Consider the following 16702-nt stretch of genomic DNA (forward strand, 5'->3'; position numbering starts at 1 on the left):
AAGATATGATGTCGGTCAATGCAGTAAACATCCACAAAGTATTAGAGGAGTTTTTGTTTCAGACAAACAAACATAGAGTTAAAGAGACAGAAGCAGTAACAGGAAAATGGTAGAAAAGCAAGGAAGTCCAAAACTGAAGTTTTAGATACAAAACTAACTTAAATCGTAAGTTCAACATGGAGTAGGGAAGGTAAATTACTAACTGCATGGAGAAAATGAAACTGACACATTCACAAGTCACTAACATAGTTTCCACTCAGACTAACCATTTTTGCAGCTGAGGAAACTAGATAACCTTAAAAATAATATGTCTGGTTGTAAAGTAAAGGAGGCAGATAACTTAGATTAAAGGGTTTTACTGTCAAAGGGACAGCCGATGCGCATAACAAGGCATAACTTCATGGTTTTTTATTACAGGCTAAAGACGCCTCTTTTTATAAAGTTGATGAGGCTATAAAAAGATAGTTAAATATAAAAAATTTCCTTTTTTATGTAACATCACAGAAGGTTAAAACGGGGAAAGTAGAGTGTAGAGCTGAGCTAATGATTATTATTTGTAAAAGCGTCGTTGTAACACATCACCAAGATCACATCCTGCCACTAGAAATGCAGATGCACCGAGGATAGCAGCAGGGGCGATAAGCAGTTTCCTGGCATGAAGAAGACGAGAGAGAGAGAGAGGGAAGTGTGCGTTTGCTGTAGGAAACAATGATTTTAACGGGTGGACCAACCACACTGTTGCAGTGTGAACTTCGAGGGTGGAAGAAAGCAGGCGTTTCTGATCTCCTTCCAGCTGACCAGTTGTTTCGGGTAACAGAACGCAACACAGGACGATGGATGAGTAAAAACGAGCGAGCGAACCCTTATCCGAGGTTGCTCGCATCAGTTAAGTCACAGGCAACGAACGAGGGGCAAAACAGATAAGTTCTGTCTTGAGGCCGGCCCAGAGCCAAGAATAACTGGCTGTCTAAGAATGCAGTACTCATTCCGCACGTTACTCCACAGCAAAACAAACAAACATTAAATTGGAAACGAGCACCGATGAAATGTAATTTCATATCCAAACCAATAATCCTTAAACTTTTGCGAGAACAGCAAGGGCAGATAACACAGGGCGCGCCAGACTTACATGTTATTTGAGAAATTTAATGCCAGAATACCTTAGTTTGCCCTTGAGCATTGTAATGACCCACCATGTGAAAAAGTGATTCCAATTAATACAATTTCATGGAGCAGTTACTATCTTCTAAGATAAAGGTCCCCTTTCTAACTCATTGGAATATTTTAGGAACACTGATGGCAGCTATTCTTCTGAAGTCTAAACCATTGGGGAGTAGTAGTACACATCTTTACAGGTTGGGTTCAAACTGCATTATGCACGCTAAGTGGAAGCGTGCACACAATGTAAACATGCCATTGGCTTATTACAACCAGAGGGGTGTTTAGTATGTTTATTTAGTCGGTGACGAATCTTGGGCTACACCCATTCTCAAATCAACCAATGTTTGCCAAATAAACTATCCGTCAAAATATAAGTGAACAAAGTGTGTACGAAAGCGTATGGTACTACCTAACGTTAGTTAAGGTGAACGTTGATTGACGAATAGTAGCTGCGACCATACGCATACATTTGCACTTTATTTACTGCTATTTTGGCGGACCTTTTACTCGGCAAACATTGGTTGGTTTGAGATTGGCTATAGCCCGAAACCGCTGACAGAATAAATGAACATCAGTTTTAGTTGCACCTTTGGCTGTCTCTTTTTGCGTCAAAAAAAAGCTTTATCAGTCGCGGATCGCAGGGATATTTTCCAAAGGAAAATGCATTTGCAAATTGAGTATCAAAGAACGGCCCAAAATGGTGATCGGATGCTTCTAAAAACCATCTTGGTCAGGATCTGTAGTTGTAGAGCGCTTTAGACAGAGCTTGCAGAATATCATTAGTAATTTTCTTGATCATGCCATTGGAACAGGGGGTGACCTCGACTTACCAGCTATAGATTGGGAGTGCTATGCCATCAAAACTGGTGACAGAGACAGGGACCGTGTGGCATTGTCCTGGATGTCTTGTCCGAAAATTACCTTGAGCAGATAGAGCTCCACCTCAAGAGGGTAACGTCTTAGACCTCCTGGCAACAATCGCACCTGAATCTACCGAATCAGTTAACTTAGAGGAAGGTATCAGTGATCACAAGGCTGTGACAGCATCTATGACGACGGGTCCTAGAAGGAATTTTAAGAAAGGTAGGAAGATACATTTGCTCAGCGAGGATGACAGGATACAAATTTCAGAATACCACAGCAGTCAGTATCAAATATTCGGTGATAAGGACGAAGATGTGGAGAACAAATGGAAAAAATTCAAAGGCATCGTTCAATATGCGCTAGACAAGTATATTCCGAGCAAGGGATGGGAAAGATGCACCATGATTTAATAGCCATCTTAGAAAAGTGCTAAGTAAACAAAGAGCAGTTCATCTCAGATTTAAGAGAAGTAAAAACCTAGCTGACGAACAAGCGAAAATGAGAGTAAGGAGAGCAATGAGAGAAGCGTTCAATGATTTTGAAAGTAAGATGTTGTCAACCGACCTGAGTAAAAACCCTAAGAGATTCTGGTCGTATGTAAAATCAGTAAACGGGCAAAAATCATCTATTCATTCTCTCAGCGACCACACCGGCACCAAAACGCAAGATAGCAGAGAGAAGGTCGAAATACTGAATTCGTTCTTCCAAAGTTGTTTCACCGGGGAAGATCATAACACTGTCCCTGCTTTCAATCGTCGTGCGAACGTCGAAATGGCAGATATTGAGAGAACCGATAGCGGAACTGAAAAGCAGCTACAATCGCTTAGTAGTGGAAAGGCGTCTGGGGCAGATGAAATACCTATAAGATTCTATAAAGATTATTGAAAAGAACTTGTTCCCCTTCTAGCAGTAAGTTACGGTAGATCGCTTGAGCAACGAAAGGCATCTGACGAAAAAAGCGCAAGTCATTCCCGTTTTTAAGAAAGGCCGTAAGGCAGATCCACACAATTATAGACCTATATCGTTGACGTCAACCTGGTGTAGAAATATGGAACATGTTTTATGCTCAAGAATTATGACGTTTTTGGAAAATTAACATCTCCTCTATAAAAATCAACATGGATTCCGCAAACAGAGATCCTGCAAAACTCAGCTCGCTCTGTTCCTCCATGAGATCCACAGCGCAGTGGACAACGGCGCTCAGGTTGATCCCATGTTCCTTGATTTCAGTAAGGCATTTGACACCGTCCCGCATTGCCGTTTAATGAAAAAAGTAGGAGCTTATGGTGTATCGGAGCAGACTTGCTACTGGATTCAAGACTTTCTTGCAGATAGAGCTCAGCCCGTCGCCCTTAACGGAACAAAATAGACAGATGTAAAGGTAATATCCGGAGTACCACAGGCAAGAGTGATAGCACTGTTGCTGTTTAAAATACATATAAATGATCTAGTAGAAGGCGTCGGATGCTCTTTAAGGCTATTCGCAGATGATGCAGTTGTCTATACCAAAGTGGCAACGCCAGAAGATAGTAAGAATTTGCAGAACGACCAGCAGAGAATTGATGATTGATGCAGGCTGTGACAGAAAAGAAATACACTACTGTACAGCAGCACTATTGATGACAAACAGCTGGAGACAACTACGGTTGTTAAATATCCAAGCGTATCCAGAGCGACCTTAAGTGGCATAACCATATACTCGTAAAACAGATACTGGGAAAAGCAGACATCAGACTCACGCTCCTTCGTCCGATTCTTGAGTATTGCTCATCTACCTGGGATCCCTGTCAGGTAGAACTAATAGAGGAGATAGAGAAGATCCAACGAAGAGCGGCGCGTTCCGTCGCGGGATCGTTTAGCTGGCGAGAGAGCGTTATGGAGGTGCTAAACAGACTCCCCGTTACAAGAGGGACGTTGTGCATCACGGACAGAATAACTATTGAAATTTCGGGACAGTTCTTTTCCGGGGGAGTCGGACAACATATTACTTCCCCCCCACATATATATCGCGTATTGACCACGAGGAGAAAATTAGATACATTAGAGCCAACACATAGGCTTACCGACAATCATTCTTCCCACGCACTACTCGCTAGTGGAACAGGGTTGGAGTGATCAGATAATGGTACTGTAAGTACCCTCCGCCACACACCATTAGGTGGCTTGCGGAGTATGATGTAGGTGTATACAGGGTGTTAAAAAAGGTACGGCCGACCTTTCAGGAAACATTTCTCACACACAAATAAAGAAAAGATGTTATGTGGACATGTGTCCGGAAGCGCTTAATTTCCATGTTAGAGCTCATTTTAGTTTCGTCAGTATGTACTTTACTTCCTCGATTCACCGCCAGTTGGCCCAATTGAAGGAAGGTAATGTTGACTTCGGTGCTTGTGTTGACATGCGACTCATCACTCTACAGTACTAGCATCAAGCACATCAGTACGTAGCATCAACAGGTTAGTGTTCATCACGAACGTGGTTTTGCAGTCAGTGCAATGTTTACAAATGCGGAGTTGGCAGATGCCCATTTGATGTATGGATTAGCACGGGGCAATAGCCGTGGCGCGGTACGTTTGCATCGAGACAGATTTCCAGCACGAAGGTGTCCCGACAGGAAGACGTTCGAAGCAATTGATCGGCGTCTTAGGGAGCACGGAACATTCCAGCCTATGACTCGCGACTGGGGAAGACCTAGAACGACGAGGACACCTGCAATGGACGAGGCAATTCTTCGTGCAGTTGACGATAACCCTACTGTTAGCGTCAGAAAAGTTGCTGCTGTACAAGGTAACGTTGACCACGTCACTGTATGGAGAGTGCTACGGGAGAACCAGTTGTTTCCGTACCATGTACAGCGTGTGCAGGCACTATCAGCAGCTGATTGGCCTCCACGGGTAAACTTCTGCGTGGTTCATCCAACAATGCGTCAATCCTCATTTCAGTGCTAATGTTCTCTTTACGGATGAGGCTTCATTCCAATGTGATCAAATTGTAAATTTTCACAATCAACATGTGTGGGCTGACGAGAATCCGCAAGCAATTGTGCAATCACGTCATCAACACAGATTTTATGTGAACGGTTGGGCAGGCATTGTTGGTGATGTCTTGATTGGGCCCCATGTTCTTCCACCTACGCTCAATGGAGCACGTTATCATCATACGGGGTACTCTACCTGTGCTGCTAGAACATGGGCCTTCACAAGTACGACACAACATGTGGTTCATGCACGATGACGCTCCTGCACATTTCAGTCGAAGTGTTCGTACGCTTCTCAACAACAGATTCGGTGACCGATGGATTGGTAGAGGCGGACCAATTCCATGGCCTCCACGCTCTCCTGACCTCAACCCTCTTGACTTTCATTTATGGGGGCATTTGAAAGCTCTTGTCTACGCAACCCCGGTACCAAATGTAGAGACTCTTCGTGCTCGTATTGTGGAGGGCTGTGATAGAATACGCCATTCTCCAGGGCTGCATCAGCGCATCAGTGATTCCATGCGACGGAGGGTGAATGCATTTATCCTCGCTAACGGAGGACATTTTGAACATTTCCTGTAACAAAGTGTTTGAAGTCACGGTGGTACGTTCTGTTGCTGTGTGTTTCCATTCCATGATTAATGTGATTTGAAGAGAAGTAATAAAATGAGCTCTAACATGGAAAGTAAGCGTTTCCGGTGACATGTCCACATAACATATTTTCTTTCTTAGTGTGTGAGGAATGTTTCCTGAAAGTTTGGCCATACCTTTTTGTAACACCCTGTATTTACTCATTATGACAGAGGTGCTAACATGGACGCAGTTGTTTTGGAGGCTGAGTATAATCCTTCTAGATGTTCGGTCCATTCACTTCAGAGGATTATAACTAAGTCATTGAAGGTCCAACCTGAAGCAGAAGGAGAAGATGTCAGCACGAGAGTGAATAACACCTTTCATGTGGTAGAGCCCCTCTTGAAACAAAAACGGGCTATGTCACTGCATTTAGTTATTCATGGTATGCTTACTAATTTCATGTCTTATCAGTAATTCTTGATGGAGAATTCAGTTAAGCTTTTGAAGCCCTTGGAGAAATAACAAAAATAAGTTCTCATCTCTCCCACGCATCCAAAGTAGAACTACGTGTTATGGCATTAAATATGTAGTTATATACGGTTGAAACAGCACAAAGGACCTCTCACTTACAGCAGACCAGAGCAGGATTATGAAGTCGTTTCAGCTCCTTAAATGAAGATCCAAATTACTTGACTGAAAACTTTCTACATGTAAGATTCAACACAGATTGCTTGGGGATTGTTGAAACTGAAAGAGCTCAGCAGAAAGTCTTATACGAATTCTGCGAAGAACTTTCCACTAGTATCAGATAGTCTCGAGTGCCAGCTGAAGGAAGTAGAGCAGACAATATTGAATCAACGATGGCTCGCGAAGCTCACGACACGTCTTGGAATTTCTTTAATGAGTTAGTAAATGAAAATAATAATAGTCAGTGTGATGGTCAAGAAACAAACACAATTGAAAGAGGGGTTAACTGTTATCTGAAGATAGTTCAAATCATTCGCAATCGTGATGCTTGTATTTGGTGGTCAGCTAATGCAACGCAGTGCCAGAATCTGATAAAGCTCCCAGAATGTATCTGTGACTAGCTTGCAGCAGTTTGAGTATCAGTAATAGTATGAACACTAATTTATTCTTTTGTTAAAATATATTTTTTCTCAGTCTTTTGATGGGAAGATATTGCATGCTTACCCTGTTTAGAGTATCTTATATGTGAATTAAACAAAGTCGATTTTGTGACATTTTCATAATTTATTGAAAATTCAGTATACTTCAGATTTTGGCCTACTGGTTGGTTCCCAGCCAGACAGTAAACTGTGCCAGATGGGCCTGATACTGGCTGGCTGTTGTATATCCGTTTCATCTCCAGTCACTATCATTGACACAAGATAATGATTTCTACTTCTTATTGTATAAATATCATAAAATGAGATTTTATGAATCACATACAATGATTTACTGTGAAATGCTTACAGACTATCAAACAAACTCTAATTTCTAAATCTTTCTATTAGATTATTAGTAAAAGTAGGTATTTCTTCTTAGCTGTAGGCCTACATGAGAATTAAATGTTTAAATGAGTGGAAGTAGCTCTTATTTAATAGAGATATTGCTGCTAAGAAATCATATAATATAACATAATATAATTATTAAAGAATAATATATGAATGTTTTCAATTTATTAAATATTTGACAAAGAAGTTGAGATAAAGACATTGAATTTCGACTGACATTTAACATTTTCTTATGATACAAGTTTCAGAATTCTTGCAGATGCACAAGCAAATTGAAATGTAGATGAATAATTTTAAAAAGTGTAATGTACGGTATTTTTCTACTTCTTTCTCACCTCCAATTGTACATCAGAACAGTAAAACTGTATGAATGCTCTACACATTTTTGGTAAGTTACTGAATAACGTCCGTATAATAGATATCTGTGATCTCATTTTCTTAATGATCACTTTATGGCACTTCCATCCTTTCTAGTCAGTTGTAATAAATTTCTAATTTCTTATGTAACTAAAAGAAGGAAGATCGTTTGGAACTTAAGATACCTTTGGAAACATGTTGACAATGGTAAGTTCTATTAATTCTGACACTTTTAGAAAGATGTCTATAAGAAATGCAAAAAGTTTGACAAATGAAAGACAAAATTAATCAAATTGAAACTTCCTGGCGGATTGAAACTGTGTGCTGGACCGAGACTCGAACTCAGTTCAAACTCAGATAGATCGCGCGTCTTCCCCATTCTACACAGGGACAGCACGCTCACTGATACTGCACGCGCTGTGCGTGAGTAAAAAACGAAATAATAAGCGACCAGTTGCACATGAAAAATTTAATTTCTTGACTGGTTTCGAGCCGGCCGAAGTGGCCGTGCGGTTAAAGGCGCTGCAGTCTGGAACCGCAAGATCGCTACGGTCGCAGGTTCGAATCCTGCCTCGGGCATGGATGTTTGTGATGTCCTTAGGTTAGTTAGGTTTAACTAGTTCTAAGTTCTAGGGGACTAATGACCTCAGCAGTTGAGTCCCATAGTGCTCAGAGCCATTTGAACCATTTGAACCATTTGACTGGTTTCGAGCCCTTAGTGACCTTCTTCAGAAGGTTAAGCTTTCTGGAGAAGGACACTAAGTGCCCAAAACCATACAAGAAATTAAATTTCTTATATGCAACTGGTTGCTTATTATTTCTTTACATACGACTACGGTTGCTGAAGGTGAACGAAATATCAAACCGATTATGTCTGACTAGCAGTCATTCCTCGACAGGTGATGCTGCTATCGCCTGGAAGGATTGATATGGATTGTAGGTCGAAGGTCAACATGTCCTGGATGATCAGTGCACAAAAGTACAACAGTTCATTCCAAATGACATAATTTGGGGCGAATATTATCGAAGAACGATGTTTCTACCGATCTTTTGAGGGAAATTCTTTATCGTCTTAATCACAGATCACGTACACAGGCACATCAAACAAAGAAACGTCAACGGTTCACAAAGATTCACTGAGGCTCGCAAATCTATAACTTGCCTACGCGTTTATAGATTCAAGGACAGGTTCACCATCGTACAAGAGCATTATTGCCGCCATTGAATGCTGATCCTATTTCCTTCAGATTTATTTCCTCGGAAATCCTGAAGATTAAATCAATCAGCGTTGTGCCATAACCCGTGAGGAAATTCGAAAAATTATTATCCAACTACAACTCATATATGAACACAATCAACTGAACTAGAAAGATGCGTTCAGATGATCACAAATTAGTGATCAGATCAGACAAGGGGCCAGTAGGCGAACATGAAAGACGCTGCAGTACACCGACATTGAATGAAGTTGCCGTTGTGGTTGTCGGCGAGAGTTTCGTGTCTCGCTACATAATGGTTCGACGGAGAAATGGTGATAACATTCAACGCATCTGCAATCTGTTTTACCATTATATAATCTATCTGAAACCTCCCAGTGTCTCCAGGCCTCTTCCACGTATACAGCCTTCTTTCATGATTCTTATACCAAGTTTTAACTATGATTAAGTTAAGCTCTGTGCAAATTCTACCAGGCGGCTTCCTCTTTCATTCCTTACCCCCCTTCCATTTTCACCTACTACTTTTCCATCTCTTCCTTCTCCTACTATCGAATTCCAGTCACCCATGACTATTAAATTTTCGTCTCCCATCACTATCTCAATAATTTCTTTCATCTCATCATACATTTCTTCAATCTCTTCGTCACCTGCGCAGCTCGTTGGCATATAAACTTGTACTACTGTGGTAGGTGTGGGCTTCGTGTATATCTTGGCCACAATAATACGTGTACTATGGTGTTCGTAGTAGCTTACGTGCGCTCGTATTTTTTACTCATTATTAAACATACTCCTGCATTACCCCTATTTGATTTTGTATTTATAACCCTGTACTCGCCTGAACAGAAGTCTTGTTCCTCCTGCCAGTAAACTTCACTAATTCCCACTATATCTAAATTTAACCTATCCAATTCCCTTTTTAAATTTTCTAATCTACCTGCCCGATTAAAAGACGTCATTACACGCTCCGATCCGCAGAACGAAGTTTTGTTTCTCCTGATAACGACGTCCTCCTGAGTAGTCCCCGCCCGGACATTCGAATGGTGGACTATTTTACCTCTGGAACATTTTACCCAAGAGGATGCCATCGTCATTTAACCATACAGTAAAGCTGCATGCCCCCGGGAAAAATAACAGCTGTAGTTTCCCCTTGCTTTCAGCCGTTCGCAGTACCAGCACAGCAAGGCTGGTTAATTAACAAGGCCAGATCAGTCATTCATCCAGACTGTTGCCCCGCAACTACTCAAAAGGCTGCTGCTCCTTTTCAGGAACCACATGTCTGTCTGGCCTCTCAACAGATACCCCTCCGTTGTGGTAGTACCTACTGTATAGCTACCTGTATCGCTGAGGCACGCAAGCCTCCGCGCTAACGGCAAGGTCCACGGTTCGTTGTGGGGGGTAGGGAGGGGGGGTAGGGGGGCGAGATAATTTATATGGCTGCAGCATCAATTAAAAACTTGGGTGCTCTCATAGATGAAGCTGTGAGTCTAGATCTTGAAATAAAAGAAAAGAAAGTTCATCACTGCGGAAACTGGAAAGACTCTGAAAGGTTTTATGAGGGTCATCCAGTAGTAAGTTTCCCTATTATATTTCCCTGCAAAGTTGCAAACCATGACATGCGAGGACTGACGAATTCGACTGGTATGTGTTGACAACGATCACACTGGCTTACCACGATTACTGCAGTAGCTTGCCAGTATGCTGCCAAGTAGCATGGAGTTACCACTACGAAGTTCGTCCACTTGAGAGCTGCACTCTATTATTCGATTTTTCGCAGCGAAACGACAGTCCACTGTTGATATACATCGGGGATTAACCTCTGTCTATGTAAAAAGCTGCGTGGGCATTCGCATAGGGTTGAGACCTGAGTCCATCATTTGACAACTGAGACGAATCGCCAGAGTATGGTGTGGAAGAAACGTGGCGAAAGCCATACATTCCACTGGGAATGTAATGTCAGTCCTCTTTAGGTGCTGTTAGAGGTCGTTACTCGTTAACTATCTGTCTCGCAACACCACAATTAATGCAGAGAAGTGCTGTAATGTCTTGAAGAATCTGCGAGCTGCCATTGAGAGAAAACATCGTGGATTTTTGTCTCACAATGTTCTCTCCCTTGATTACAATGGTTGGCATCGCGCAGCTCGAATGACGTAGGCGGTCCTCGGAAGATTCAACTTGGAAATGCTCTCGCATCCTCCATATTCACCAGATATTGTCCCAAGTGGTTTTCATATGCACCCTCAACACAAAGACTGTCTTGAAGGTAAGCGCTTCAACACCGGTGATGAAGTCACATTAACTACTGGTTACGAGCAAAGGATCCAAATTGGTACAACACTGGCTTGGAAAAACTTATGTCACGTTACCAAAAACGCTTGCAAAAACATGTCGACTATGTAGAAAAGCAACAGCGGCATTGTACAACGTCAATAAAATTATTTCATCATGATAAATTGTGTGTAATTCTTTTCTAAAATAGAGAAATATGCTTATTGGGCACCTCTCATACTTTTTAATTAAAGATTTTCGGGTTTTATGCATTGGTACGATTCTGCTGTAAATATTCCTAGATATTCATAAGAAAGATGTAATTTTCCGTGTAAAAGTGGATACATCACGAAGATCAAATTCGTAGTAGAACCCAAATTTCAAATCTACTCACAAAGCACAATTCTTCTGCAAATCAAGTTGGGTATAGTGTTGTGCAGTCAACGTGCTCCCTAGACTTCTTACGTGAGGTACCTCTTTGTGTTTCTCTATACCCAAGGATTGCTGCCACACCTACATCTTACAGACTTCTACAGGATGCTTCTGCAACAATCACAAGCTTTGCTAGTTAGCTTCATGTCTTGTATGGAAACCTGTTTTGTATCATATATATCTATTGACTATAATGATATTGTGTATGCCGAAGGTATACTGTAAGTGCCACACACACCCCATGGCCAGTTGTAAAACATGTGTCTATACGTATGTATTATGTGTTACAACGATGCTACAACCCATCTTAGTCCACACCATAACGACTTACCTCATGTTGTTTTGTGGATCTCTTAACTTGTTGGCACGAGTGAGAGTCAATTTAAATACAGAATCTGAAGTTGTGAAGTATGTTAATGTAGTTACTCTGAGTGTGGTGAGCAGGACAAATACTACACGAATAATGTCTTCCTTGTAAGGATGTCACAGCCACGTACCTGAGTGAGACCCATGACTACTCTGAACGCACAGACGAGCACCACACCGCCAGTGTCTGCAGCCACCTCTGTGAGCATGGTGAGGATACCGGAGAGGATGAGCGAGGCCGACAACAAGTTCTTCGCATCGAACCTGTCCGCCATCCACCCGGCTGGCGCCAGCATCACCACATAGCCCCAGAAGAATGAACTCAGGATGGTGCTCGTCTCAGATTGGCTCCAGCTGTAGTCCTTTGGACATAATAATCCAAGCCATTCTCTTGTCTTTGATTATTCAGTATTTTGTATACATGTGAGAAGTGGTTTTATGGCGTTGAATTACTAGATGTTTAAAGGATAATCGTCAGCATACCCTCAGGCTGAAGGGGTAAACGGGGCGAGTCAGACGTTATTCAAGACTCGACACTAGTGACGGAACAACTATGGATGCATTAAGAGCTGTGTAATTTATTTTAGTTGAATGTGTAAAAGGTGCTCAGTCTATGGTCAAGTATTGGGAAATAAAGTAGTGGGTGTTTAGGGTAATATTGAGGAAAGCATATCTATACAGTTGACACAACCAAGTACTTGTTTAAGAACTAAGGTAGTCTATAGACATCATTTCCTAACCCAGCTGTCTCGGAATACCAAACATAGTTCGATTATACTCCATTACCAACGTTCTATTTAACATCTTTTCTAGAAAATATCCATTTGGTTCAACTGCCTATCCAAGTCCATTGGAGTTCTTACAGAGCTGCAAATCAATTGGCAAACCCTAACGCTTTTATTTCTTTAACTTTAATTCATGTTATATCCACATTTGATATTATCATTTCCGTTTCCAGCTCCAGTGGCAATACTGTCGCCTGTTTAGTCAAATCTCATATAGCAGTGCATTAATACACGAGTAACTTGACAAGTGTCATGTCCTGAAATAGGCGATTTCCCTCGGAACAGTTTTCCCATTGTTCTTTCAGGCCAGAATAGCACTTTCCCAATGAATTGAATGTAGCAGTAGGGGCTTTGACAAGTCGCAACTAGACGCTACGCATTCCTTCTGGCAGCTATTGTATTCCACATTTATTAAAGAACTATATACCACTCTTTCAGATAGAATTCCATAATTGATTTTCGATTACTGAAGCAAAGTCGATTGTGACACATAGCAATAGACTCTTTGGCACTTATCTACACTAACACCACATACATTTCATTTTTAATTCATAAGATAGGTATACAAGCATAACAGCACAAAAATATTAGTGAGTGCTTGCTGATTCCGTAGATACTATACATTACTTCAGAAATTGTATTTTAGGATTCCTTTAAGAAATCAATTTTCCTAGTGTTGCAAATAGATTATTAACCCATATTTTGTTAACATGAATTAAGAATCTAAACAATTAGAGTTCACAATGGTATAATTGGTTTCAAAATGGATCTACTCATTTGGCTACTTCCAAAACGTTTTTCCTTCATTTTCTTCATAGCTGAACCTAAAGACACAAATTTATTAAAAGAGAGTGGCATTTTCCACTTTCCTGTAATATTTCTTTTATTCACAAGTAGTTTCAGGCTTCTAAGCCAGTCTCTAGTGATTTTGTGGTTCTGTGTAAAATAAGATGTGTTATATTACCTCCATGAATAAAAATGTAATGTTGTGACTGTAAACCTGCAACAAAAAACTGAAATGAGAGTTTCTTTGAAATTTTTTCTGTTCATTTTGGTTCACAAATGTTGTCTTCTTGCTTTGACAACTTGACATTTACAAACGTGTTAGACTAATAAACCAGAAAAAGCTAAGCATGGAATAACTGGAAATATGATTTCATGTAAAAAAACTGTATACTTATTTGTGTAGATGACAAAAGTTAAACAACAATAGTATGCAAAATAACATAGAATAAAATAAAAATAAATGTTAAAGTGTATGGTGAAGTGAGATTATATCTCAAAATTTCATTTTATTGTATAGATGATCTCTGATTGATGATCAGCAGAATGTGACTGAAGTTATCCAGGAATTTTGTGTTCTGAAGATCTATTTAGTCTTTAGGAAGTGTATCAGCCTGCCTTTTTAAATGACTGGATATTTTGATTTCTTCTAAGATATTTGTTTGTTTCAGTTTCTCAGCATAATGAAAAATTTGCAGCTTTCCATTAATGTTTTTGAAAGTAAGTTGCTTAGGAGATGTAACGAAAACGCATTTTTACTGTCATCATTACAAAGTGTATACCAATTCCTTCAATGTAAACTCTCTCACAATCATCACATCAAATTTTGTGGATCTCTGACACTAAATGGGTCTGTTGAACTCGTGGTATGTTTATATTACTAGTATTGTTTTCAGTATGGGACCTAATTTAGATTTCCGTATTATTGAAAGTTTTTGCTCTTTCATTTGAAATGATTATTTAAAGATCAAAACAACAAATTTAGTTTATTGTTTAGCTTCCTCTCTTTTTACAGTAATTTTATTTCCTTCTGATTCTGCCTTAATTTTCTTTTTCTGCATATACTTTTATTTATTTGCAGTTTGAAATAATGTACTTCAGATAAATTTTCTAGTATTACTAAATCTTGGTTCATATCATCTTCTTTGAACTGAAAATTTATCTCCATATCATTGGGTGAAAATTTGTCTTCAATGCACTTCTGCTTGGTATGACTAATTATTGACAAGTATGCCCGTACTTATTGGTTTTCAAAAAATTCCAAATTTGTTCTCTGAATTTTCTTTTTTTTTAGTGTGAATGAACTTTTGGGTTTCAGCTGTAATCAGTTCTTTTTATTTAATTACATTGTTTTCAATTATATTAATGGTTTCCTTAATAAGAATATTTGTGTAAACAAAAATGATATCAGAAGAAACCAGCTTATTGTTATCAGGAACACATGTATTTTTGATTGGATTAGTTAATTCATATGTATTTATTTTCATATGTGTAGAGCTTGTTGTGTAGTAACTGAGGTTTTTGCATATAAATAGGAGGCACTATCAATACTACTGACAGTAGGATTAACAGGTATGTCCTTTTCATGGATTTTTGGTTGTGCTCATAATGCTCCAGCCTGGGGGTTCAGAATTATGCATTTCTTTATCTCTTAAGCAGTGAAGAGAAAATTGAAATTTTAAGGACTTCATTGATATATGCATTAAATTTATTTACAGGATCATGTTTTAACTTAATTATTCATGCTTTGTGTGGAGTGTAGCCATGTACGGAAGTGAAACATGGACGATAAATAGTTTGGACATGAAGAGAATAGAAGCTTTCGAAATGTTGTGCTACAGAAGAATGCTGAAGATTAGATGGGTAGATCACATAACTAATGAGGAAGTACTGAATAGGATTGGGGAGAAGAGAAGTTTGTGGCACAACTTGACTAGAAGAAGGGATCGGTTGGTAGGACATGTTCTGAGGCATCAAGGGATCACCAATTTGGTATTGGGGGCAGTGTGGAGGGAAAAAATCGTAGAGGGAGACCAAGAGATGAATACACCAAACAGATACAGAAGGATGTAGGTTGCAGTAGGTACTGGGAGATGAAGAAGCTTGCACAGGATAGAGTAGCATGGAGAGCTGCATCAAACCAGTCTCAGGACTGAAGACCACAACAACAACATTCATGCTTTACAAAAACACTCATGAATTTTATTGAGATAGACATTTTAATATTATTACCAATGCATTGCCTTTATGCTTAATCCTTGCAAGGTATCAGCTTTGGAAAAACGTATTGTATGCCTGGCGTCTTTTTTGACCCTAAAGTGATTCAAGCAACTTTATGGCGATAAAATTTGAAATATGTCCACAAAAGTAATTATAATTTATTGAGAAACATATGCACAATGTTGATATTACAGCTCCATAGTTTCTTAATATAATTAAATTACATATAACTTGTAATTATATTCTACATTTGGTTGATCTATGAAAACATATTTTGCTTAATTTGTTTACTTCAAAAAATTATTTTCCCACAAAATAATCATAACCCACACGCTATGTAACAAAGTAATTTTTCATTATTATGTGTAATATGACTTCCATGGAACTTTATTAGAAATACACTCCTACTCGCTCTATGCAACATATGACGAACAACCATTACACAACACACATATCCTAGCATATTCTTTACAGACAAACTTGTGACACCCATCACATTGTTGATTCACTTTCTTGGGCAGGAACCACACCGTTTTCTTTCCAGAGTTGGAACATCAGCTTCCTGGTTATTGTGTTGTTTTTACTTTAGAAGATCCTTGAAGGTGAAGATATTATTGCTGAACAAATGCATTGTGTTCTGCACTGGGGCGACAGGATTCATCGTTCAATATGAGGTTTGACTAGTTGTTTTCCTAGTTCTGAGAGGAATTATCTTCTTGCATGTTTACTTCTCATATCACGTAAAAATTTACAATACAGAACGTAAGCACCAAGACAAACTAAATCTACTGTATCAAAAAATACAGCAATGGCCACCTTCTTGTTCCACTTTTTACTGAACAGTGTCTAGCCATTTTATCAACTGTATCAACTCCTAATTTTATTGAGTTGTAGAAGATCATTGTTTCAGGTTTTTTGTGCTCATACTCACTTGCATCAAATGTTTGGTGTAGAATAGTCAACAAAATGACTGATTTATTTTGTGCAGGAACATTTGAAGCTAAAACAGTATTCTGTGCATACCCAAAAGTAGTTGATAATGAAGACCTCTGTTTTGATGACAACATTTCTTTTGATATCTCTTTCTGGTTGGCCCGAAGAGCTCCCACAAGTGTCAATTTATTAACAAAAAGTTCTTGTCCCAAATCAAAACTTGTAAAAATGTTAGCAGCGGTAATGTTCCTACTACTT

General features: G+C 39.5%; 1 protein-coding gene across 1 annotated transcript in view; it reads right to left on the reverse strand.

Moving 5' to 3' along the window:
• The window catches only part of LOC124596909 (putative inorganic phosphate cotransporter), a 98798-nt gene that overhangs the window by 76604 nt on the left and 5492 nt on the right, over nt 1-16702 (reverse strand). The window contains exon 2 of the mRNA XM_047135904.1: nt 11855-12085. Within this exon, the coding sequence (XP_046991860.1) occupies nt 11855-12085 (231 nt within the window). The remainder of the gene's footprint in view (nt 1-11854; nt 12086-16702) is intronic.

This window comes from Schistocerca americana, chromosome 1 (genome assembly GCF_021461395.2).
Source record: "Schistocerca americana isolate TAMUIC-IGC-003095 chromosome 1, iqSchAmer2.1, whole genome shotgun sequence".
NCBI classification, from domain to species: Eukaryota; Metazoa; Arthropoda; class Insecta; order Orthoptera; family Acrididae; genus Schistocerca; species Schistocerca americana.